The sequence below is a fragment of the Mesitornis unicolor genome, unplaced genomic scaffold (assembly GCF_000695765.1).
Source record: "Mesitornis unicolor isolate BGI_N332 unplaced genomic scaffold, ASM69576v1 scaffold50139, whole genome shotgun sequence".
Taxonomy (NCBI): Eukaryota; Metazoa; Chordata; class Aves; order Mesitornithiformes; family Mesitornithidae; genus Mesitornis; species Mesitornis unicolor.
The window spans coordinates 1-24,486 of NW_010208871.1; the positions used below are offsets into that span (position 1 = coordinate 1).

Here is a 24,486-nt window from a genome sequence, read left to right on the forward strand (position 1 = left end):
AGCGGGAGTGGTGCTGTCTCCGGCAGGGCGTGAGGAGGCCGAGCTCGGCCCTCGGACGGGGGGTCGGGGTCGGATTGTTCGGGCTGTTAATGACCCTGAGCTGTCTTTCCCCGTTTCCGCAGCGCACAGGCTCGAGGAAGAAGGGATTTGGTAAAACTGCTGTCAGCCAAAATGGGGAAACCCTTAAAACAGCAGTGAGAAGTCTGATTGCCGCACACCTGTATCCTTGCCCTGCTGGAACCGGCAGAGGAAGATGCCTGTGTTTATCCTTGTGCAAAGCCGGTCTGTGTAACTACTGAACAGAGTGATGTGCTGAAGTTGGAGACCCTGGCAAAATGGGAGTGCTTGTGTTCTCTGCGACTTGCAGTTTGCTTCTAACTCTGGTGCAAGGGCACAGCTTATTCACATGTGAGCCAATTACTATTTCCAGATGTTCAGGTATGCCTTACAATATGACTTCTTTCCCAAACATCATGGGACACTATGATCAGGACACAGCTGCTCTCCAAATGGAGGTGAGTTCTCCCGTTCCTATGGTAGTATGTAAATATAAATATGGTGAAACAACCGTTTTCATCATTGAGATATGACTTGTGATACCTGTTGCACTGAATGACAAGGCAGATAATGTCTAGTGACTAGATGTGTCTAAATCTTTTCAGAGTGTGCTAGAGCTGCTTGCTTGTATAAGCAGTGTGTAAGGGAGCTATAGACACCTTCCCTTCCCTGTCTGCCTTGAATCCTGTGTTAGAGTGGAAGAGGAATGGGTGTAGCACATCTATGTGTCTATTCAGAGCTCCTTGGCAGAGGTGATCACATGTAGCCCAGGTACCTCACAGGTACATAGAGCAGCTCTTGAAGTTCTCTGAGGACATAGCTTATGATATCTTGGCCTGCCTTAACTCAGATAATGCAAAAATAATGTTTAGAAGTTATTCTTTGTTTCTCTCTTAGCTTACATCAGCTAAGGAGGGGTACCTAAGCTTATTTTTAGCCGTATTTTCTGTTGTGGCTTTTACATTCTGTTGTCTTCTGACTGGATTGACTGGGTGCCAAAACTTCTGGCTGAAAGAGCAACTTTCCTTTTTTTCTTTTATTTTAAAAAAAAAACAACCCTGAAAACAAACACTTTTTTTACCTGCACCAACTGTAAGTTATAGCTCCCTTGAGAATATGCCACCCTGTGGAAAGGCTTTGCCGATAGCAATAGCTATAAAAGGAGAGGGCCTCTCTGGGTGAGAGGCTTGTAAAACTAGTTTTAAACCTGTTTTAATAATGGCTTTTCAATGGTAAGAGCAGGGGGAACATATTAACACAGGTCTTGAAAAGCTTACTGTATTGAGCTGTGCAGAGAGTGAAACAGGAGTTGAAAATTAAGAAGTTTCTGGTTTAAAACCAAAATAAGTTATAGGTGGTATTGGAGGTGGCTACTAGTACTTAAATCTTATTTGCATATTCTTTACTGAGGTTGGAGAAGGAGCATGGTTCAACTGCCAAAACATTCTTTTAGTGTTGCTTGGGATAGTCAGGATTCCTTCTTTGGCCTCAAGCTGCCAGCCTGGAAGGACACAGGCTTTGGTCTTGCATCGTGTTTGCAATCCCAGTGTAAATGTGTGGGACACACATTTAACAAATGTTAAGACACCTATAAGCAAGCTCCTGAATTCAGCTGCAGATCTCAGCTAAGTTGCAGGCTTTTAAATTGGAAGGCAGGCCGTAGGCTTCAGTTGTAAACTCTGTGCAGTGCCTTCTCCAGTCATTTGTCAGGAATGCTTTCTACAGCATCTGCCCTTTATCTCGTCAGGTATGATGCTGGCTCTTGCTCTGTGTCTTAACTACAACTGTTGAGCCAGCTTTTGTCAGTATTTGTGCCTTCCAGTCATGCTGCTGTCACAGCAGAGAGACTACAGAGCCATTTTTGTTATTTTGCCGTGTTTTTCTGAGCTGTCAGTAGCTTGTGCCTAGTGCATGCCTTCTGCATGGAGAGAGTTCCTTTTGGAAAGGGTTCATGGCTTACCTGTTCTCATAGCTACCTCATAAAAACTGAGTGGCTACGTGGAACAAGAGTATCTGTTAGGATTTGGTTTCACTGCCTAGTTTCATTTGCCTCCTAGTGTCCTGTCATTGCCACTTTCTGGCCTCTAATTTGGTACGCCTCACCACTCTACTGTTGTGCAGCCATTTCTAAGCTACCTAATGTGTACGTGTGCTGATCTGCCTGCCTTTCCTTGTGATTCAGCAGTGCTCATTGACTGCTTGGTCGAACTGAATTTTTCAGGCAGCTGCCTTACCTCAGACGTAAGGAGGTTTTCCCCTGTTCTGTGTGTAGCTTGTGGTGAATCTGTTGCTAGGGGTTAGACTGGAGTTAATATGGTAAAGCTTAGGGCAGTTCATTGCTGGGCATTTTCTCCAAGGGAGACCACCGTGTACCAGTGTCACTCATATTTTGAAGTGATTCTACGTGTTTTTCAGTAATGGCACCAGTATAGTTTGGCCATGGTTGATTGCAACAGGGAGCCTTCTCAGTATTGTCAAAGGGATCTGCTTTTCAGGGGATTTGGTGTTCAGTAGAGGAGGAGGAGATGCTGACTGCTGGAATATTGTTTAATTCCATTTTGCAGCCATAAAGATGTGGTAGGTTGAGAGGTGAAGGAGACTTCTGTTGTTTTAAGAGCTTGGATTTTTCTGTAATTGGTAGTATAAACTTTGTTCATACCAAAGAAAGAATTTTAATATGATGTTGGTTAAAACTTCTCTTTTGATCTTCTATAGGAATGCTTAAAGGCTTTATTTTGTAATTCCATCTCTCTCTTACCCCTCCTCACAGCCTGTTCTCAAGACTGGGCATAGTTTTAGGATGTAAGCACTAGGGTTTGAAATTGAGGTTTGTAACATTTTCCTTGCTTTATCTTAGCTGACTTCGAGCAAGGAGCTTAATCGTGCAATCTCGGGGCATACTGCAGAGACTTCTTCAAGAAATTGAAGTGTTTTATGGAGGAGGGGCCTTGATGTTAGTCCTTTTTTCTGCTTCTGTCCCCTCTGGAAGTGCCTTCCTATTACTTGTCTGGAGTGTTTACTCCCAGAAAGAACAAAGAGTTGTCAAGGCTTTGAGTCTTCCCTGAAGGTGAAGTTCACTCTCCAAAACTGTGGTAACTCCCCTGTATCCCCTGTATCTCAAGGCTCTGCAAGTATGTTCTTGGGGTGGGAAGGGTCTTGTATAGCCAGAATAGCTATGCTTTGCATCTGCTGGAGCACAAAGGCTTCTGTAGAGTTTCTCTGCTTTCTGGAAAGGTGTTAAATGGGCATTTCTGGGATGATGTCTTCATAGTAATCCTCCAGGAGAGTGTTAGGTGGTGGTTGTCTTCCAGGAAATCAACTGGATCTCGAGGTGATCTGTGGTCTTTCATTTCTGCCTCATGTATCACCTCTTCACAATGATGCTTAGAACACTGAACTGATTAGAGCAGGAAAAAAAGACTAACTCAGTCTTACAGCCTCTGTTATGGGTGTTCTGGCTAGTGATGATAGTCCCTTTGGGATCTTATTTTCTGCAATAGAAAAGTTGTTGTTTCCAGTTGCTCCCTCCATCTTCCCCATTTGTTTGTTTTTGTTTTTTTTTAATTTATTCTGAGCTTTCAACTTCCCAGACTAAGTTTAGGCTGCTTGAGTTTTGTTTTGTATTTGGATTAGTTTTGTTTACACAACAGTGATTTTAGGAAAGTAAAACCACATGATACTGCAGTGTGAAGTTTTGTCTACGTTAGCTAACCAACTGCATGACAGTGGAGTCTAATTATTTGCAAATGCTTACAGTATCTGTATCTCAAAGCAGATTAACCGTAACACTGCTCATGTTACTACTAGCTCTCTGCGGTTTGTCTGGTGAGGAAAGTGGATGGACACAGCTGGTTCATTACAGCTATTCTTAAATAGGTGCATCTCCCCCTCGTGGTCATCCTCAAAGCCTTCTAATACCAAGGTAATTCCTACTTTAACTGTCCTGGAAATAATAGGTTGTCAACATAAGGCGTTATTGCAGCAAGGCAGAGAATATTACTGTGTCGTAACTTTTTTTGCTCATATCTTTTAATCTTTTCTGCCACAATCCTGGAATACATCCACCATAGACAAGCCCTTAAGACTTCCTGACCTGGGCAAGATCTACTGGTCTGTAAAATTACAAAGGCAAAAGGCTTGCCAGTGAGTTTTTAAAGCAGGCTATACAAAACACTGGAAAATGTCCCACAGAGAACAATAAAGTATCTCAGAGAGACTGGAAAAATGATTCAGTAGTGAGTTTTCCATTCACTTCTGAGTTCATGACCGTGTGCCAAAACACATGTGTGCGTGCGTGTCTGTGGAGAGTTCACTGCCACTGGCTGCAGCAGTGGGAGAAATTGTATGAGAACTAGGGTCAGTTTAAACTGACAAAACCAGTTTGAAGTGGATTAAGGAGCACCTTCAAAAGCTTGATACTGAAGTTCTGAGTTAAAATGTTTAACGCAGTCGCTTAATTTGCTTCCACTAAATATAAATTTACAATTAATTCAATACAAAGATACATCCCAAAACTGGAAACCTGGTGTACCTGGCAAGCTTAAATCAGTATGTCTATGTATGTATGTGTGTGTATACACACAGGGAGGAGGAAGCTGCCCACCTTTTGTAGGTTGGGAGTGTTGGGGAAATATGTGCCATTTTGCGTAGAAGGTTGTTACTGGGATGTTCTGTGAAATAGCATGAGTGTGAATTTACTGAAACCTTTGCAGATGGGCATCCTGCCTGTCCCTCTTATTCTGTATGAGCAGTGCTTAGTGTAATACGTGAACCATTAGTACTTCAAGTTTTAAGTTTAAATCTCTCTGATCTTGAATTTTTGGTAGCTCAGCTTCAATTAGGAAAGCAGTCAATATTCTCTATCTGCCTGGAATTACCTTTTTTCCCTGATGCTGCTTCGAAGCCTAAGTTGGAGAAAGGGTACAGAAGTGTGGATATTGACCCAATGGAACAAGCACAAGGGGCTCTTCAATTCATATTTTGCTTGTAATATTTTTGCTGTTTCTTTACTGTATATCACTGGCACTAGTGGGCAGGGAAGGCTTGTGTAAAAAGTGGTAAATGAAGCGTGCTGTACATTGTGTGTTACTTAGGACAAACTAAAGTAGCTTTTCTAGCTTACCAGAAGAAAGTGGTAGTCACAAAAGGTGAAACAGCTAAATTGCTGCTTGTTAAATGAAAGTTGGCAAATGCCAAAATATTTTTTATAGACTCTTTATATGAATCAATGGAAATACAAAGCAGTGTGCACGCTTCTATGCAGTGTCAGTCTCTAGAGATATAGACTAGTTGGATGTGAATGATTCTGTTTTGAACATCACCATGTTTCTTGTAGAAAAGCTTTGGCTAAGAGTTCAAAACATGAATTATACACACTTATGTGATCCTGTACACTGCCATTCAAATTTGGGAAATGTGTTTTCATTTTAGCACTCTTTCTCAGATGTTTCACAGAAATGTAAGTCATCATTTGTTCTTACAGTGATTCTTCCAGCAACACATTCACAAGCCATCATTGCTGATTCCTGTGGGTAGGCTAAATTACAGCCACTAAGAAAGTGTTTGTTACCTGTAGTACTGAGGCCCTTCATCAAGTGTGATTAGTTTGTGCAGATTGTCTGAAACCAGACAGGCAATGTGTGTAATCCTATTAGACTGGATTAAAGTGTATCAGTCACCTGCAAAATCTAATGCTGCTTTGTCTGAACAGCATTTCTTGTCTTGGTGCTGGACATAGTACTTGCTTCTTGTTCTGAAAGGATGCTGCTTGGAATGGATGAGGGTCCAAAGTGGTGCATGCTTGACAAAGAAGGTATTTACCTTGTGTTAACTGGGATTCATTTAGGTGGTGCTGACAGCGTGATTCATCTTTATCTGTATTCAGACACTGTGTCTACACTAGCAGGTAGTTACAGCAGTGGATCACGAGTTGAAGTTGTTAGCACACTTCTTCTCAGCCTCATGTTGGACAGGTAGGTTTTACTCTAGACTAGATTTAGGCCAGTCCTACTGTGTGTTGAGGTTCTCTCTCACTATCTGTTTGCTGTTCATTCACTAACCCTTTGGGACAAACATGGTTGCTTTGTCTCCCATTGCCTTTTTGGACCTTTCCTGTGTCTGGTGTGCAGCTGCGATTACTGCATCACAGCAGTAATTTGCTTGCCAGACAAAAAGACACGTATGTCTGCCTTCTTTTACTGAACTACATAGTGGAAATGAGGGAAGTCTTGCTTACTTTTTTCTCAGCTATTAGAAGAAGGGGAGGTGTGCAGAGGAGTGTAAGAGCTGTGTAAGCAGCTACTGCAAATGGGGAGAGAGAAACTTGCTATGACATAGGGACATGGGTGGCAGGCCTGGATAATAAGTCTCTGCAGGATAGAAAATATAACCTGTTACCAAAGATATCTGTTCCTTTCCATCTATGTAGTGAGACAGATGAGCTTCTTGGGAGAAAAAAATCATACATCCTTTCTGTGCTTAAACTTCTGTTAAATTGAGTTATCTCAGAGAATAACCACATCCTTTCCAGTTTGGCCCATGCTGTATTCCCCAGAGGGCCTGCACAACCAGATTTCTTCAGTCTCGGTGCTGAAGAAGTGCTGAACTGCCACGCTGCTGTTCACAGAGCACTCAGTGGCCAAACTCTCCACACATTTAGCCTGCATACAAAAATTAAAAGCAGCTTTTCATAGAGGGACTGTGTCCATCCAGCCTCATTGTGAGCACTCAGGTGCCTGTGGATGGGGGTGAACTGCAGCTATTGGTAAAGGTGGAAGTCTCTCTCTAGGGCTGGACTGACTTCTTATAGGCCTTCATGCATCTACCCCACTAGTTGCTGCTGTAACTATTAGTTTGGCAGTTCTGGAGGGAAATGGAAGGTCTCCTGCAGAAATTACCACACCTGTCATGTGTCTAGAGCCTCCTAATACTTTATCAGTTGGGCAGCAGTGTGGGCCAAGAGCTGCTCTGGTCCTTCTCCGTGTCCTTGGTGGGCTGGTCAGTGAGTATTTGCAGTGTTTAGGTTATTACTGTTTTAGACATTTTATCTTCATAAAAATAAATAACTGAACAAAAATGCCACAAAGGAAATATATATCTGTGAAAGATAAGAACTATTTCCCACAAATACTTAGGAATTAAATATCACATTTTTCAAAAAGAGATTTTATGTATATCTCTTCAAAAATCTTAAGTACTGCTTTTCCTATTACAATAATGATCTACTCTGAATAATAATAATATTTTTGTATTTTCAAGGTATACCAAAGATGGTAGCTGTAGAAGTGAAATTTAAGTGGAACCTATGTGTGTATACTGGTCTTCCCAGAAGCAGCGATTTTAGAGAAAATTACTCTGGATCAAAATTTACAGCAGATGGTGGATGCTGAGTATATAGAAAGTTGGCTGCATGATGACAGCTTCCCAAAGACAAACAAACAGAGGCTGCTAATCCAGTTTTCCATTGTTCTTTTGAACTGTCTCTGGTTTGTGACTCAGACTCTCAGGTCATTTGGTCTAGTGCTGTGTCTGACTGGTGTTGGTCCATACTCTTGTGCTACTGAGAATTCATTCAGAAGATTGCGTCCTCCTTGTCAACTCGTGTGCATGACAGAAGGGGCTTGTGCAGATTTCCGAAGGGCTAAGCCAGCCTGTTTGAATTTCAGGAAAGCATTTGATACAGTACTGCATGAAAATTAAAATTAGAAATTTCTGTAAATTTTCACTAATCTATTTACTTTGTTGTGATGTAAGAGACAACAGCAGGCATACACAAGTCAGATGAAGCTACATTTACCTACCTTGCCACCTGCAGTCCTTACTTCTTCTGGTTTTAGTATTTTGAGTTGGTCAGACCTTGAGGCTGTTTGTTTGGCTGTGAGACAGGCTATGTCTCATTTTTATGAGGTATGGTCAAGAAATGAACAGGTGTGGTTACTTTTCATTTTGTTGGTTTTCGGAGTCTGAGAGTGGCAGTTTATTATTCTCCGTTAGTATGGGAATTAACTTCATAAGTCAGGTGATTTTCCAATTTATATACAGTATCTCTGCCCCCACCTAACTAAATGCATGGGTAGCCCAGCTCTGCTCAGAGTGGAAAGCTTGATGCAGGCAACAGCGTGGCTCCTTGCAGAGGTTCCTCAGTTCTGATGGGTCAGCTTGGAGCTGAGGGTGTCGTGCCATATAACTGTGCTCTTGGGTGGACTGGGAGCAGGATCAGCAGCCACGTAGAAATGTCACCTGGCTGGGCCAGTGCTGCCCTGTGCAGAGGTGGTTTGGATGCCTTTGCATCCACAGAGCTGGCTTTCTTGCCATCCCAGTAACTCTCATGGTGAATGCTCTGGTGTTCCAGTGATCTTGCAACAATGTCCCTATTTACTGCTGGGGGGTTGGACTCAATACTTCCTATGATTCTGTTATTTTCTTCTGGCTGTGAGGTCATCTCTGCTTCCTGGATTCTGTGAAGAATTTAAGATTATTTTGAGGTGGTTCTGCTACCACAGTCTAGATGTAAAGAAACTCTGTCTGGACTTCAGATGTTTAAGGGTCTGCAGTATACTTACCTTCAGTTAACTTACACTTGTCTGTATTTTATGCTCTGTATAGTATACCTGGAGATAAAACGATATATAATTGAAAGCTTTATATAAATAGTTCAGTTCTGTAATGTATGAGAAAACTCTCTCATGTTTGTTTTGGACTGTAAATTGCAGAGACTGGAATATCTATAATTTAAATCAAGCTGTAATTTAGGTTAGAACCACAAAATGCAGTAAATTTTGCTAATAAGCTATTTTGGAAAGTCCTAGAATACTTGTACTTTAGTGTGCTTCAGCATAGCTTCTGAGTGAGATGTAATGTTCCTGTGTATATTGTTGCTAACTTTTATTTTAGCTAAGAAATAGAGGGATATATGTGTTTTTGTTTTGTACTTAAATACTTAAAGGGAAAACATGAAACTAAGTTGTTTTACTACAGAAGGAAATTCTGTAGTTGCTCGTTAATGCAAAACTGTCCAGTGCCTGTAGAAGTAAAAAGCAGAATAGTCTGCTTTATCTTTCTGTGTATGTTTGTGTATATACTGTCAATGGCAAGTTTTGGGCCCTGTTGTCATGGTAGACATGTCATGTTTGTTTGGATTTTGTTTTGCTTCTGTTAAAGTAAGTGAGGGTCTTGCTGCCCTCCTGACCTCTGAATACCTTCCCCCATAAACCTTGTCCTTACCCTCATGGGAATTCTCTGTAGCCACATCAACTTTGAACAGCTAATATGAAGGTTCACAGCTGAATATGTATTAAAGTATATTATGTATATAGATGTGGGAGCGAATGTTGGTGGAGAGTTTGCAAATAATACTTGTGATTTTGTTGCAAATATAGTGAACGTTTGGATGGGGAGTAATTCAACTGATGGAGCAGTTGCACAGCCTGATCTGGTGCCTGGCTGGGTTAGCTTGAGGTGGGAGGTGAAGGTCTGGGCCCTGAGATCTGCCCTGCAGAGGTGTCTGACCACCGGCTGGTCAGTCCCTCAGCCACTGGAGTTTGCAGCACAGCATTTCAGAGATGTGCTGCCGTCTGACTTTGCCTTTGAAATGATGCTGCTTCAGGTGCTGGCCGGTGGGCAGCTCCCATGCCTGTGAGGTGGCTATGGGAGGAGCAGGCTGATGGGAACAGTTCAGTTTATCAACTCCAGCTAAGCTGTCCCCATGCTTTGTTAGGGCCCTAAAATAACTTGTTGCCTTTGCAAGTCCAAGTGCATGCATTGCCTTTGCTATTCACCTGAAGGACAAAGAAGAAAGCTCATATATTTGCAAACATCTTCCACTGCAGAGCAGCACTGTTTGGTCAGCTTGCTTGTGTACTACGTTTTTCTTTCTTTATTTTTCTTTCCCCCCTCAGCTTTTTGAACTCCAGATTGTCCTTGAGTAGGAAACAAACTATTTGTGTCTTTTCATATATGGGAGTAACCCGATTTCTACTCTGACTAAAGATTTCATTCTTATCTTGTAAATGCTAGACTGATTACGTTTAAAAATATTTGAGAAGCTTGTAAATTAAAACTGTTGTTTGCTTTAATTCTGTTTTGAAAGCTGTATAAAGCATATTTTAATAAATCAAGATCTTGTGCTTTTGATGGCATTGTTTTACCTCTGTCAAATTAGCGTGCACTAATAATGTGTATTAAATTTTATATATGTTCATATCGAAAATTCACTGACAAGAATAAAATATTTTAGTCCTGAAAAACTTTTCTCTTGGAGGTGGTATCAATATAATTTTTGACTGAGTTTATAAAATGCTGATTATGACTGATGCTGCTGGCAGCAATAGTTGGTTGTTACCTGCAGCTCAGCTAGTGACATGGAGTGTTTGGCCCCTCTAAATCAATAGCAATACCAATACCATCTTCACTGGTAGTTTAAAGGATGGTTAACATTGCACTAATGTTCGTAGGCTGCACCCATATTTCTGTTTTGCAGCACTGCTGTTGAAGTAGCAGCTTTTAGCAGACATGTAGCAACAAGACACTGACACTTAAACTGCCTGAGCCTCCTGCAAAGTAGTTTCTAAATCCTTACATACCAACTTAAAAGTGCCTTTAACTTGCCTTTGATCTAAATCCATCAATACAGCATCCAAGTGGAAGAACCTAGTCATTTCTCAACATTGCTTTGAACCTAATCAAACTTTAAAATTTAATCCTTCGTTTAGTTTCACATGTTAGGACATTTATTTATTGTGACTTAATTAATTGTGCATGAATTAGGAGTCAGAGTTTCTTGGCAGCTGATTCACTGTGGCCACCAGCAAATTACCGCCCTTGCCAGCCCATCTGGGAATTGTGCGAAGACATTAATCTCCCTGGGTATGATGTTAGTCCCATTCACATCCAGTTGGGAACAACTCTATTGAAACAGTAGTGTAGGATTAAGGCAACGGTGCCATACTTGTTTCACTGTTTTTAATTGAAACAGCTTATCCTTAGAGAAGTGGCTAAAGATACCGCAAAGATTAATTGTTAGTGTAGCTCTGTGAGTATAAAGAGTAATTAATCCCTGTTCTTGTTCACAGTGGCCGTATTTCCTACAGATCACATATGGAAGTGTATATGTGAAATATATTGTGTTTAGGTTTTTGAGGTTGTGCTTTAATTCTGTAATGGCACTTATTGGACAGTATTTGTGTTTGTCTGGTGCTGTAAATTATTAGTCATTATTAATCATTAAGGTGAGGTGTTATTTCCTGTAAAGCAAGTGAGCAGTTTCATGAATAACAATGTGTATCTTTAATATAGATAGGAATCGGGGGCACACAGAACAGTATGACTTTAGAAATTGAGATTTAAGCTCGTGTTTGCCTATTGAAATATACCGTTATGTAAGTGACAAGGCTGTAATGTTACTGCTTTAGGTCATAAGATTTGTATCAAACCATGAAATAATCAGGTGTCTCAAGGGTTGGGATGCATGATAACTAATGTTAACTAGGTTAACCAAGCTAAATATTTTAGTAGCTAGAGCTGGTACGGTAGCTTGACCTTAGTGGTTGGGAGAGTAGGTTGTTACTGTCCTTAATAACTGGCTCCAAGGGCTGAACAAAGGCTCTTACCATCTGTATGTCTCAGCAATTCAAGATATTTCCTCTGTCTTACAGTCAAGGTTTACCATAGCTGATTGTAACGAAGACATTGATATTTGATCCACTGGTTTTATGTATTATTTAAATATTTCTGTGACATTAACCAGCAGAATACAGGAGAACATTTTCACTTGTCTTGACGTATGTGAGTAGTTATCATGCATCTCCACCTTTTAAGAGGTCTTATTATCTGTGGTAATACTTTTCTCTAGGATAAAACTGATATGAAGTAAGACGCAGCATCCGCAATGTCTGCGTGGAGTAATGAGGTTTTCTGTTCTGTCTTGGACTTGCAAGCCTGCAAAGCACAAAACAGAGACGTAGGCTGAGCAGGAGATTCACCAACAGTTCTAGGTTGTAGTTTACTTGTTGGCAAAGCATGTTTTAAGAGCATTTGCACCTAGCCATGTATCCTGTACTCTGCACCATGTCTTTTTTCACTTGTCTCAGTTGTGGTGATGTTTGTAGGACCATACCATAACTGTATTTCTGAGATAGCCTGGCTTTTTGTCTCTGAATAAAACATAACATTGACAAGAATCTAGGATTTACGAAGTAAGGGGTTGGTGTTTTGCTCAGTGCAGAGGATATTTCTCTTGCTGGGTAGTGATGCTCTGCTTACTTTGAGTGTTTGACCAAATCTGGAGGTTTTAATCTGTCCTTCAATGTGACAGGGCAGTGGTTGCTAATGCTGGATACGCCAAGTTCCTTTTCATGTGGCTGTGCCTGCGCATCCTGACCTTCCCAAAGAGGAGAGGACCATGGTACTCAATCCTAGGGTCACCGGCTTGTGAATCTGCAGGTTTCATCTTGGACTTGGATGCCGAAGACAGCAACATGTGCAGGTTACCCAGCTGACCGCTTGGGTCAAAAATGGCTGGTGGTTAGGACACCCATGATCCAGATAACACTGCCTTGAGGCAACCAATCCATACTCGGTGAGCTCGTGATCTCGGTTTTCCACGTTTCGCCTACATGCTATCCAGCAAGAGGAACAAACACTTTTGTTTTGGTGAGATTTTGCTTTTATGGTCTGTCAGGAAATGTAGGCCTATTATTTTCTATAATGAAACATCTCCAAAATGGCTAGCTGGAAGTATAGCCCACATTTAAAGATACATAATTGTTAGCAGAACTCAGATGCAATTCACAACCTTTTTTGCTGTTCTTAAATGGTAACAGTAGGGAGTTTCTGAAAATAAGTCTGTATTTTGCAGATCTCATTTGTGTGTGCTTCAGACAAAGTTTTACATTTTTATAGACTTTTGTTTTGGTTGAGGAAAGTCATTGCCTGTAAAATCTACTGGAGTTTTTTTTTTATGGACTCAATAACTTTTGTTGAAAGGGGTGATTCAGACTGCATATTATACTTCAAGTTTGAAAAAGGCTTTGACATGGTCATAACCTATGTTTTCTTAAAGAAACTGTGCTGGTAATACAAGGGGAACTTTCTTTTCCAATGCCTGTGTAAAGAACAAGAAGAAATGTAGGAATAAATACATGTTTTGTTGTAAAGCATGGTATGAAATCATTAGCTGGTAGTTTGGTCCTACAGCAAATAAATGAGTGGCATGGTTCCTCCTTGTCATCTGTACTGAAACCTCTGATACACCACTACCTCATAAATGACCTGGAAGAGGGATGCATAGTGAATTTGCTATGAAAAAAAAAAGTTACTAAAGAATTGCAGAAAGGTCTTGTGATAGATGCTATTGGACAATAAAATGTAGGTGAGATCTAGGCATGGTAAATACAGAATAATGAATATAGGGAAAAATAACCCCCACTACTCATAGAAGTAGCTGTGGATGGTATTATATTGGTTACTGTCACTCAGAAAGAGTCTTTGTTGTCACTGTGGATAGTTGTGCGGAAATGTGAGGTCAGATGTAGTCAAGGCAAATAGAAGGCAAAGTATATTATGAAAGGAGTAGAAATCAAAACATAAAACACTATTATGCTAATGTATAAAGATAATATGTAAAAGATAGCAAGGTGGCAAAATGGCACGGAAAAAGTAGAGAGTAATCTGTTAACCATCAAAACACAAACTAAGTTGCAAAACCAGGAGTTACAGTAAACAAACAAAATGCAGCATTTCCTTGGCAGTGCCTGATTAAATGATGGAAGATAATGTACTGTTGTAGGATTTTACAAAAGTATAATGGTTGAAAAGGGGATTAGATGTGTTCTAGGAAGAAAGGAGGTCTGTTGGTGTCATTTCAACACGGTGGTGGTGGTGCTACAACGTGCGGCTGGTTTCCTAGACCATTGACTATGGGGACCTGGGAGGGTCGGCAGCTTTTCTTATTATACCTCCATGGCTAGCAGCTGTGGTGAGAAGGGGCTGCCCAGCTCAATGCGTGTTTGGGCTGGCTCAGGAGGTCTGCTTCTGCTGTCAGAACATCCAACTTCCTGCTCTTGCCTTGTGTTCATACTTTCAGGTGTCAGAAGGTAAATATTTTTAGCAAGCTGAGGGAAATATTGTAGGAACAATTACTCTTGGCAGCCAGGTCCTTGGATTTCTATTCTGGTTATGTTACAGGCTAAGCATAGCTTTCTTCCTAAAATTTTGTGGTTTTGTTTTCATCTGTTAAGGTAGTTTTGCATTTAAATAAAATACATTCTTTAAACAACAGTATTTAGCCAATGACAACATGCAGTAGTAAAACTCTTGCCAACATTTACTTTTTGCTTGTCATTATCTGGACATACATAGTATTATTGCTTAGTGATTCTTGTGATATTTTAGCTTTTAAGTATTTTCATATAACAGAAACTTTGTTAGAATGGTAGAGGTTGGTTTTATTTCCTAACTTACTTCACCAGACATCACTTTCTTTATACTCATTTTCTGTATGAAGGAAGGAAACTTATGGTATGTAGCCTTATTAGCTATGTTGGAAAATACTGTTTTAAAATTGTTAGTTGCTACTCAAAACTAGTAAAATATCTCTTTAGATAAAGTTGGTTTCATAGATAAAGATGAATATTGGGGATTTTTTAAAGTCTTACTTGCAAAAGTCTCTGACTGGCACCACAAAACTTGCTGTAGAAAACTAATTTTATTTTTTTATCAACTGAAATGAACTGTGGGTGATAAAAAGGAAGGATTCATGACAGTCAATTTCTACAAGACTTACTTTTGAAATTAAACTCAATTTCTGTAGGAAGTGTATATGCTACCCAGGCCATTATCTGTATTTTATCCTAAGTGCCAGGAGGAGCAACGCTCACATAAATTAAACATTGAAGCAAATAAAATTTATTTGACAAGAGAACAGCCATCATAATTCTGCAAAGGAAGTTTAATTCATCTAGGGTTAACTCCTGACTATTTTTTTCATCCGAAGCTGCATACCATTTAGGAAATAGTCCAACTCGTGGAATGGGAGCACGTTATACCAGAGCTCTGCTTCTCCCCTTGTCGTGAACTCCTCCAGCCTTGGGCTCCTGCAGAGGCAGCTCCAGAGCATCCAGGAGGGGATCAGGCTTCCCTGCGCCTGCTGTAATGGCATCTGCAGATGCAGCCCAAGCGCTTGGAAGGATGGTGCCAACATTTTTTTTGTTTTTCTTAAAGCGTTTTTCTGTTATTACTCTGCCTTATCTTTTCCTTTCCCCACCTCCCAGCACATTCCTGTGCTTATTATTGAGGTCCCTTGAAGGTTTGTAGATACTCTACAAACAAGAGCAAAGTTTATTTATCAGTGTCTTTCCTTTTAAACTGCATGCTCAGCAGTAAGACTTGGGGAGTGTGTGTGTATATATATATTTGGGATATTTAAAAGCTGGCAAAAACAAAGATATTATTCTGGGCTCAGAAGTTAATCCTGAACCAGCTGTTAGTTGAATATTTGAGATACACAGCTGTCAATGGCAAATAATTAAATACAATTAAATTAAAAAATGCAATAAATAAATAAAAAATACAAATTAAATTACGGGAGTCGTTTCACCAAAAAGCCTATGTAACAAGAGCTGTCCATGCCCAGCAGCTCATGGCCCTGGCGGACCTGTGACCCAGGCTCCATGTGTCCAGAGTCACCAACGGGTCACCAATGCGTGGGTGGCTTTTTTGGTTTTATTTCTTCCTTTACCCACAGTAGCATTTCAGCTAAAATAATTTTTCCTAGTAATAAAGTTGATAAATGTAAAGAAGGAAGGGTGTTTGGGTTGATTGTTTGGGTTTTTTTCCTTAAAGGTTTATCTGTAAATAATGGATTGCATTAATTGGGCAGCAGGGAGGAAAGTTGCATTAAATTTCATTCTGTGAATTCTCTGGTAAGAACAGTCATCAGTTATGCACTGCCTGGTGCTCAGTAATACAGGTAGATAAATTCTTAGGTGTGTTGTGATGTTTTTGAAATGCAATGTTTAAAAAAAGAGGAATAACAATATTTAGATCTCATTAATCAAAAATACCCAAACCTGTCTAGCCTGAGAGAAGAGGATGAGTGCAACCTACCACGTAAGGCTGAAAATGTAATTTAGCAGAAACTACAGGGACAGGCACACCTTTAAAAATCTCAGGGCGCTTATTTAGAAGTTGACTGATGAATGTAGGAACTTAATGTTTACACTATTTTTTAAAAATCTTGGACTTCCATTACAACTTTCAGATTTCTCATGTTGCCAGATAGAAAAAGTCAAGTTTGAATAGCAACAGATTGGGCAGGGCTGCGTTGGAAGTGCCAGCAGAGCCCAGGAGTCTGTCTCAATGTGCAAGGTACCTGGTTTTGCTCTTTAGCAACTGCTGAACAAACAGTGTCCTCTAATATCTTTTCAAACCTACAGAGATATGAGAGCCATAGTGATGAAAATTAGCTGAATGATCTTTTTAAAATTCCTAACCAAAGCCTTTTCTTTTCCACAGCCTTTTCTTACTCTTATGAATCTTCACTGCTCGCCAGACGTTCACACATTTCTGTGCAAAGCGTTTGTCCCTGTCTGCCTGGAGCAAATCCATGTGGTCCACCCTTGCCGAAGCCTCTGTGAGAAGGTGTATTCTGACTGTAAGCAGCTGATTGACACTTTTGGAATTGTGTGGCCTGAAGAGCTGGAATGCAGCAGGTGGGGTCTTGCATGTTGACAGGTGGTAGGGGTGGTATTTCCAAATTTTACCTAGTGTGAGTTGAAAATCTGAGGCAGAATGTTAAGTATCACCTTGCAGTAGCTTCCTCATCATGGATGACCTTACAGTGCTTATGCGTAGGACTGTTATTTTTATTAAAACTTCTTTGGTATTCAGATTATCACCTGCATTTCCTCTGTGGCTTTTTAGCAGTAAAGTTCTGCAGCAGTTCTTTAAGTATTCATATGCCTTTGCACAGTTGGTTTTTACTACAAGTTTCTTAAATTTTAAAATATTAAACCCCCCCATGAAGTGTTATCATACCTAGGTCAGATGTCTGTTCCAGAGAAAGAAGAGTTCATACTATGTTTGGGTAAAAGATTAGTCTTTATATATTAAATGGAAACCACTGAAAACACTCTAGTGTAATCTTCTTGAGATTCTGACCTTCACCTACAGATATTTATGCATTAAGATCAGGGTTGGTTTTGGTTTTTTTTACCACCTGTCAGGACAAGAAGTACAAGAAAGGAGCAGCAAATAAACTCAATAGACTATTTCACTGATGACCCTCATGCAGTGGCTAATCCATGAGAGGGCTAAGAGAGAGGTGGGACAGCAGTCCTGTGCCTTGATTCCTGGTAGAAATTTGTATCAGAGTGAACGTGACAGATGGCATTGATGCCATTTCCCTTAGTTCTGCAGGAAAAAATGAGAGTTGGGGTGTTAAAAAATGAGAAGGCATCAACTTTTCCCATTTAGTGTGAGCTTCTATGTAGCAGTAGTGCCACTCAGCACAGCAAATGTCTTCAGTAATCGCTTTGAAAAATTACAAGTAAACCCAGTTATTTGATATATCTTCCAAATGTTATTTTAAATAAAATCATATTTTTTGCAGGAACACTGCAGCTTTAATTTATTCTGTTACTGCTGGTGTTTACTGAAAATGAACCTGCTCTGTTCATATGTGAAGTGATGTCTGCCCTATAGCCAATACAGAGAAGTCCACGTAATGCAGGATGTGAGGATGAGCAGTAACTGTAATCCAGAGGTTCACACTCTTCTGTTCTTGTAGACGTAAATAATGCCTATTAAAACATGAGTGAATAAAGTTGGCAGTGTTCCTGTACATACTGGTCCAGCCCATGGTTAACGAAAGAATCTGCTACAGAATCAGTTTTCCTAATGATCAGCCTTGATTTATTTGGACAGCTTGATAAAGCAGAGAAACAAAGAACCGAAGGGTTGTTTTAGCTCAAGCTGAGCTTGCAAACTGACATTGCAGGACTCTCATAATAGCATATGACAGTGTTTTGAGCTAGCAGAAACTTACTTTAAAAGCTAGAATGCAAAACTTGTTGTTTTTAAATGTATGCTTAAACTCAGAATGCATATTAATGTAAATCCCATTTTAAGTAAATGCTTACCTGTTTGAGCTGTACTTGCATAATCTAGTTTGAAGGTATGTCCAACACTGCTAATACTATATTAACCATATTAAAAGGTCACATATTGCATCTTACTAAACCCTTGAGCAATCGAATCTTGAGCAATTTTAAAGTGAACATTATGAAGCTAGAAAAAATTGCTACAATGGTGTTAATTTTTTACAAAGCTTAGCTTTTCGGCTTTTGTCTTTTTCGGTTAGTTTTATAGTTGCCCACAATCAGTATAACACAATTATTATAATAATCATATAGTAATCTTCCGTTAATTCTAGATACTGTCTGCCTTCTTTCTTTGTTCCTTGATTGAAGCTTGCATTTTGACAAGATCATTTGCTCTCTCCAACAGCCTATTGTTACCCAGATTTAAATATTTTTATGTACATATGTAAAAGTTTAGTAGAATTTCAGACTCTAAAAGAAGAATTGCAATATGAGTAATGTTTCATAAGCAATAAAACAACAGGTAAATAGCTCTGTTTGAATAATCTTCTAAACTGAAAATATTTGCAGTCTGTTTTTTTTAAATGCCACCTGATTTTTTTTCACAAAATGCACATTTTGCATTTTCAGTGAAAGTTAAGAGTGCTTAGAATCAGATTTTTTTCATATTTCTAAGAAATAATTACAGTTGAGAATGAAGAGTGCTAAGGTATTTCCTCTTCTGTTTATTTGTGTAGACTCGTCAGCTGTGATGACGCTGTTCCTGCCACTGCTGCTGTAACCACAAACGTACATGGAATTCAGAAGACCCCAGGCCAGACCCGAAGGGATTATGGATTCTGGTGTCCACGACACCTGCATACTACCAATGGACAAGGCTACAAGTTCCTAGGAATCGATCAGTGTGCGCCCCCATGTCCCAATATGTACTTCAAAAATTATGAGTTGGATGTTGCAAAGAGCTTCATTGGGATAGTTTCCATCTTTTGTCTTTGTGCTACGCTTTTCACATTCTTGACTTTTCTGATTGATGTTAAAAGGTTTAGGTACCCTGAGAGGCCAATCATATATTACTCTGTCTGTTACAGCATAGTCTCTCTAATGTACTTTATCGGATTTTTACTTGGGAACAGAACTGCCTGTAACAAGGCAGACGATAAGTTAGAAATTGGCGAAACGGTTGTTCTTGGCTCCCAAAGCAAAGCCTGTACTGTCCTTTTCATGATTTTGTATTTTTTCACTATGGCAGGGACTATATGGTGGGTGATCCTTACAATCACTTGGTTCCTTGCAGCGGGAAGGAAGTGGAGCTGTGAAGCCATTGCACAGAAGACCATGTGGTTCCACGCAGTTGCATGGGGAATACCTGGGTTTCTGACCATTATGCTCCTTGCAATGAACAAAGTAGAAGGGGACAATATCAGTGGAGTTTGTTTTGTGGGTCTCTATGATCTGGATGCCTCTCTGTACTTTGTGCTTCTGCCGTTGTGCCTTTGTGTGTTTTTCGGTCTTTCTCTTCTTTTAGCTGGTATTATTTCTTTAAACCATGTCCGGCAAGTCATACAGCATGATGGCAGAAACCAGGAGAAGCTAAAGAAATTCATGATCCGAATTGGAGTTTTCAGTGGGTTATACTTGGTGCCACTTGTAGCACTTCTGGGATGTTATGTCTATGAACTGGTGAACCGGAAAATCTGGGAAACAACTTGGGTGTTCGATCACTGTGACCAGTACCACATTCCTTGTCCTTACCAGGCAAGTAGCAGTTTCCTTTACAAATAATACTGGAAAGTTAATTAACAAAAACCCTTATGCATCACCTTATCTGCCATGCAGTTAGTAAGTTATTTTCATATTAAGTAATCAATTCAAGCAATGCAATGATTAGTTGCTTTTTAAGTCAAAATCGGTTGTATCATAATTTTGCTTTGAAATTTTTCTCTAGTCAGATTGCTAGCGCTCAGTAATTAAATTCCAACTCACAGCTCTAAAGGGAATATATAGTCTTTACAATATTTGAACTCCTGTTACAAATTATGTTGAGGGGTGAATCATTAATCACAGTATCTAGTCCTGAAAGTAGTTGCTTGGTATTTGGATGCCTAGCTCAGTATCAAAGTACCTAAGGTGTATTTGCATCAGTTTCAGTTGAAGCTGAAGTAGTGATTGTTGAAAATTGAGTCTAAATTGGATTTATAACGTTGTTTATAACCATACTTTTAAAATCACTTTTGTCTTTTTTTTCTTCAAAGTATAGAATTGTAAAGCACTTGTAATTACGTAACAAATTCCTAGTATATTTTTTTCCACGATACCTGTCATTTGCAGGCTCATTTTCAGTGATGTGAAGAAATCTTAAAAAAAAAAAAAAAGACAAACAAAACTGACAAACAAAAACCCCCCTTTTTTAAAAAGAAGAACCCAACAGCACTTTAAATTTTTGAGGTGTTCATATTTAACATTTGACTCTTAAAAACCCAACATCCTTGGAAATGCTTTTAAATTAAGTCTACACATAATCACTACTTTCTGTGGATTAAATATCTTGAAAGTACATTGAAACTTCTGCAATTGCAAGTAATTTGTGGTTTGTTTCTTTCCATTTAAGAATAAATACAAAAGAAGACACCATCACTAAGAGAAAAGCAGGTGTCTTGTGTCATCTTTCATTGCTTTGTGCTTGCCATCTATGCTTTTACTGCAATAAACTATCGTCAGAAAGAGGAATATAAACACAGACATTATGGAACAATAAGGCTTGATCCTTCTATGTTATTTAAACATTCTTTTTGTTCTCTGTGTTGAAGTCGGTGTAAGCTGAGTGTAGCGCAGCTCACAGGCTGGTTACTTTTGTTTACATTACTATTCTTAACAAGTGCACTTTATTTTCACTGAGTTTTGCTGAGCTCTGTATCAGCCTAAATGTTTCAAAATATACAAGGCTGAAAACAAGGCTTTTATGCTTTTTAAAAAACAAACTTGTTTTGTAGTGCTTAAATATAGCAGCTTGACATAATAAGGCAGAAAAAGTGTGTATTGTCAGCCTTAAGTTAACCATTTGGAAGGAGTAAATAACAACAGGAAATGGTGCACAACGATGTATTTAATGGGATCTGTCCCTGTAATAAACAGCATTTGCTAACTGGTGTAGCTTAAAGTCGTGTGCTCAGCCTTGGCTCAGCTGAGTGACCTTGTAGGCTTTTATTGCATTGGCCAGATCAAAACCAAATAAAAACAAACTTCAGTTTAAGTTGCTGATGTTACCTGGCTAACAAAAATAGTGACTTTCATAGATGGGACTGGCAGATAAGCCAGTAAATTAAATTTGCAGCATGGGAGCAGAAGATCTGTTACCGAGTTAAATGTCTCGGCTCCTATGATCCTGTTCTGCAAGTAGGCGGATTAATTTTGCAATAAACAAAAAACTACTATGTTGTTCCCTGCGGCTCCTTGAAGATGTCTAATCTGACTAACCCCCAACTCATCCACTTACTGTTTCTTTTAAGTTGAAGGGATAAATCTTATACATACAAACTACTCTGAAGAACATGGTTACTTGTACTACTACCCCCCAGACCATCTTTCCTTTCAATTTAAAAGAAAAATATTTCCTTCTGACTAATCTGGTGTCTGTATTTGGCTGTAGACGTTGAGCAGGTCTGACTTGACTGTACACGTCTAACATCTGCCTGCAGTACAAGCCTCAACAAAGAACAGCCGTAAGGAGAGAGTCTCTCCTTTACATAATTTGTTTTCTCATTTTTTAAAAGTAAATCAACAAATATATTTAAATTATTTAAATTTATGAAACTTTTTTTATTTTCTAGGCAAAAGCACTAGCAAGACCAGAAATATTTTTGTTTCTGATGAAATACTTGCTGACTTTAATTGTTGGCATATCTCCAGTCTTCTGGGTGGGAAGTAAAAAGACCTGTTCTGAATGGGCCAATTTCTTCAACAGAAACCGCAAAAGAGAGTAAGAACAATTTTTTTTATTACTGTTTCTTAAAGTGCATACTTTAAAATAAGTTGGATTTCAGACATGTTTCTTTAAATATAGCTCAGGTAATCAAAATGTTGTCATTAGATCCTTGCTTTTTCAGAGTTTAAATGCTGCATACGGGCATCAGCAAAATCCTATTGGAGTCTGTGGAAGACTTTTATTAAGACATTATTTTACATAATGCAATAACCTTTTGACAACATTCTCAGAAGTCAAAAAGTATTTTCCTCTGCTGATTTGCTCTCTTTCATAGAGCAGAAGACATACCATTGTGTATAGCGTTGGCCAATACATCTCTGGTTTCCAGTCAAGTTCGGGAAGATAACTTCGGCCATTGATGTAGATCCTTTCCCATGTTCTGACTATTTCACTTGGCACAGTACTTAGCTGTGTTTACTGTCATGCAATAACAACGTCCTCTGCTTTTCTCCTCTGCCAGGCTTCTCTTATTTTAAAATTAACTTTCATTGAATCCTCCTTAGTATCACTTCTATTGTATTAATCTACTCTTTCTTATTTTTCTTCTGAAACAGAATACTTCAGTTTTATGACTTAATTTTAGTAAATTTAGATCTGTGGATTTAAACATATTATAAATGTAATCTCCATTTCTTGTGCTTGTCATTTTTTTCCATTCCCTTTTATTCCTTAATTATTTCTTTTTAAATTACCTGTGTTACTCCTAAATTGTACTCTATTTTTAGGTATTTTTATTTCTTTGGATTTCCCAAGGCAGCAGTCCTTAACCTCCTTTTATTTTACATTTACATTCCTTGATGGTGAGCTTATAGCTTTCTTTCCCTCTCCCCTCTTTTTCCATTTCCTGTATAATTTTTCTTGTGTTTCAGATGTTAACTCCTTTTAGCTTTAAGAATTTTACTTTACATAATGTTAATTTGGTAATACAGCTGTTTATGAGCTAATCCTGCTTTCTTCTCTTAGATGATTAATCTACTGAATTGGACCTCCTTGCAGAAGTAAGAAGTGTAGAAATCTGCTTTATTTAACTGTTCACAGACATTGTGAAGATACTTTGGAGCCATTATGATCAGATTTTTGTCTTGTTTTTTTTCACCTATATTTTTTTCCTTGTGTTCATTAATATTGAACTCAGATTGCATCATTGGTCACTATTGTTTCAAGTTTTTGTGTATGAAGCTGTATGACATTGTATCTAAGGTTATCCTCCTCATTCAGTTACATGCTTGTATTTTCTTCCAGTCCAATCAGTGAGAGTCGAAGAGTGCTGCAGGAATCATGTGAATTTTTCTTGAGGCACAATTCTAAAGTTAAGCATAAGAAGAAGCACTACAAGTCAACTTCACACAGGTTGAAAGTAATTTCGAAGTCAATGGGGACAAGTACGGGTGTCACAGCAAATCATGGAACTTCTGCAGTAGCCATCACTAGTCACGATTACCTGAGCCAAGAGACTGTTGCAGAAATTAAAAACTCTCCAGAGACATCTGAGAAAGAGATAGAGCCAGACAGAACGTCAGCCTGGAGAGCCGAGGAAGGTGAAAACAGTGGAGACCAAATGTTATCTGGTTCTAAACTGACCGTGGATCAGGTGGAAAAAAGAAACAAAGCAGATAGCATGTGTGATATGAGCAGCTTGGCTGAGAGTATGAAGAGAGTAGGTGAAGGAAGGTACGGTTCCTTAACTCAGTCTTTTCTTTCTATATTACCACTATTTTTGTATATTTTCTGTTTCTCTTCTCTGAAGTATCAGAATATTTGCAGTGTACAATTAACCCTCAGTAACTGTCAAGAGTACTGTCATTCTTAGAAACTACTTCATATGGCCATGTGTCTTTAACATATGGGCTGTTTTACATTTTTGCTGGATTCTTCTGTTGAGTGCTGGAGCTTCAGATTGTTAGGGTATTTTTGTATTCCTGAACAGTGACCCTCAAGAAATCTGTGGCTGCAATGCAATAATTTTGAGAGGTGCCAAGTCTGAAGAACAACCAAGAATGGTGACCTTAGACTTAAAAAAGTATACAGAACAGTATTGCGTTCTCTTGAAAAGAGTATAGCCTAAAATATATTAAATTTTGTTGCTAAAAACATTTTTTTTCCAGTCTAATGCATTGTGCTTAAGATTGAATTGCTGTGTTTTATTTTCATTACTTACAGAATAACTCCTAAAAATGATTTTATTGAATCTCCTTCATTACAAAGTGGCTGTTCCCAAATACCTGATGTCTCACAGTCAGCTTCTGTATCACTACTTGTCTACTCGGCTTCAGACATCAGAAGAGAGTTGGATTCAGGAAACAGTTCAAACCCTTGAAAGATTGAAACCTTACATGAACACTTCAATGTATG

At 39.1% G+C, this 24,486-nt stretch overlaps 1 protein-coding gene across 1 annotated transcript; it reads left to right on the forward strand.

Annotated features, from left to right (window-relative positions):
* The first annotated feature begins 128 nt into the window (after positions 1–128).
* On the forward strand, positions 129–24,451 carry FZD6 (frizzled class receptor 6). The gene is made up of 6 exons (XM_010192660.1): positions 129–515; positions 16,567–16,763; positions 18,890–19,907; positions 21,980–22,128; positions 23,377–23,805; positions 24,295–24,451. Exons 1-6 carry the CDS (start codon positions 336–338, stop codon positions 24,449–24,451), a joined length of 2,130 nt encoding a protein of 709 aa, XP_010190962.1. The 5' UTR covers positions 129–335.
* The last annotated feature ends 35 nt before the right edge of the window (positions 24,452–24,486 follow it).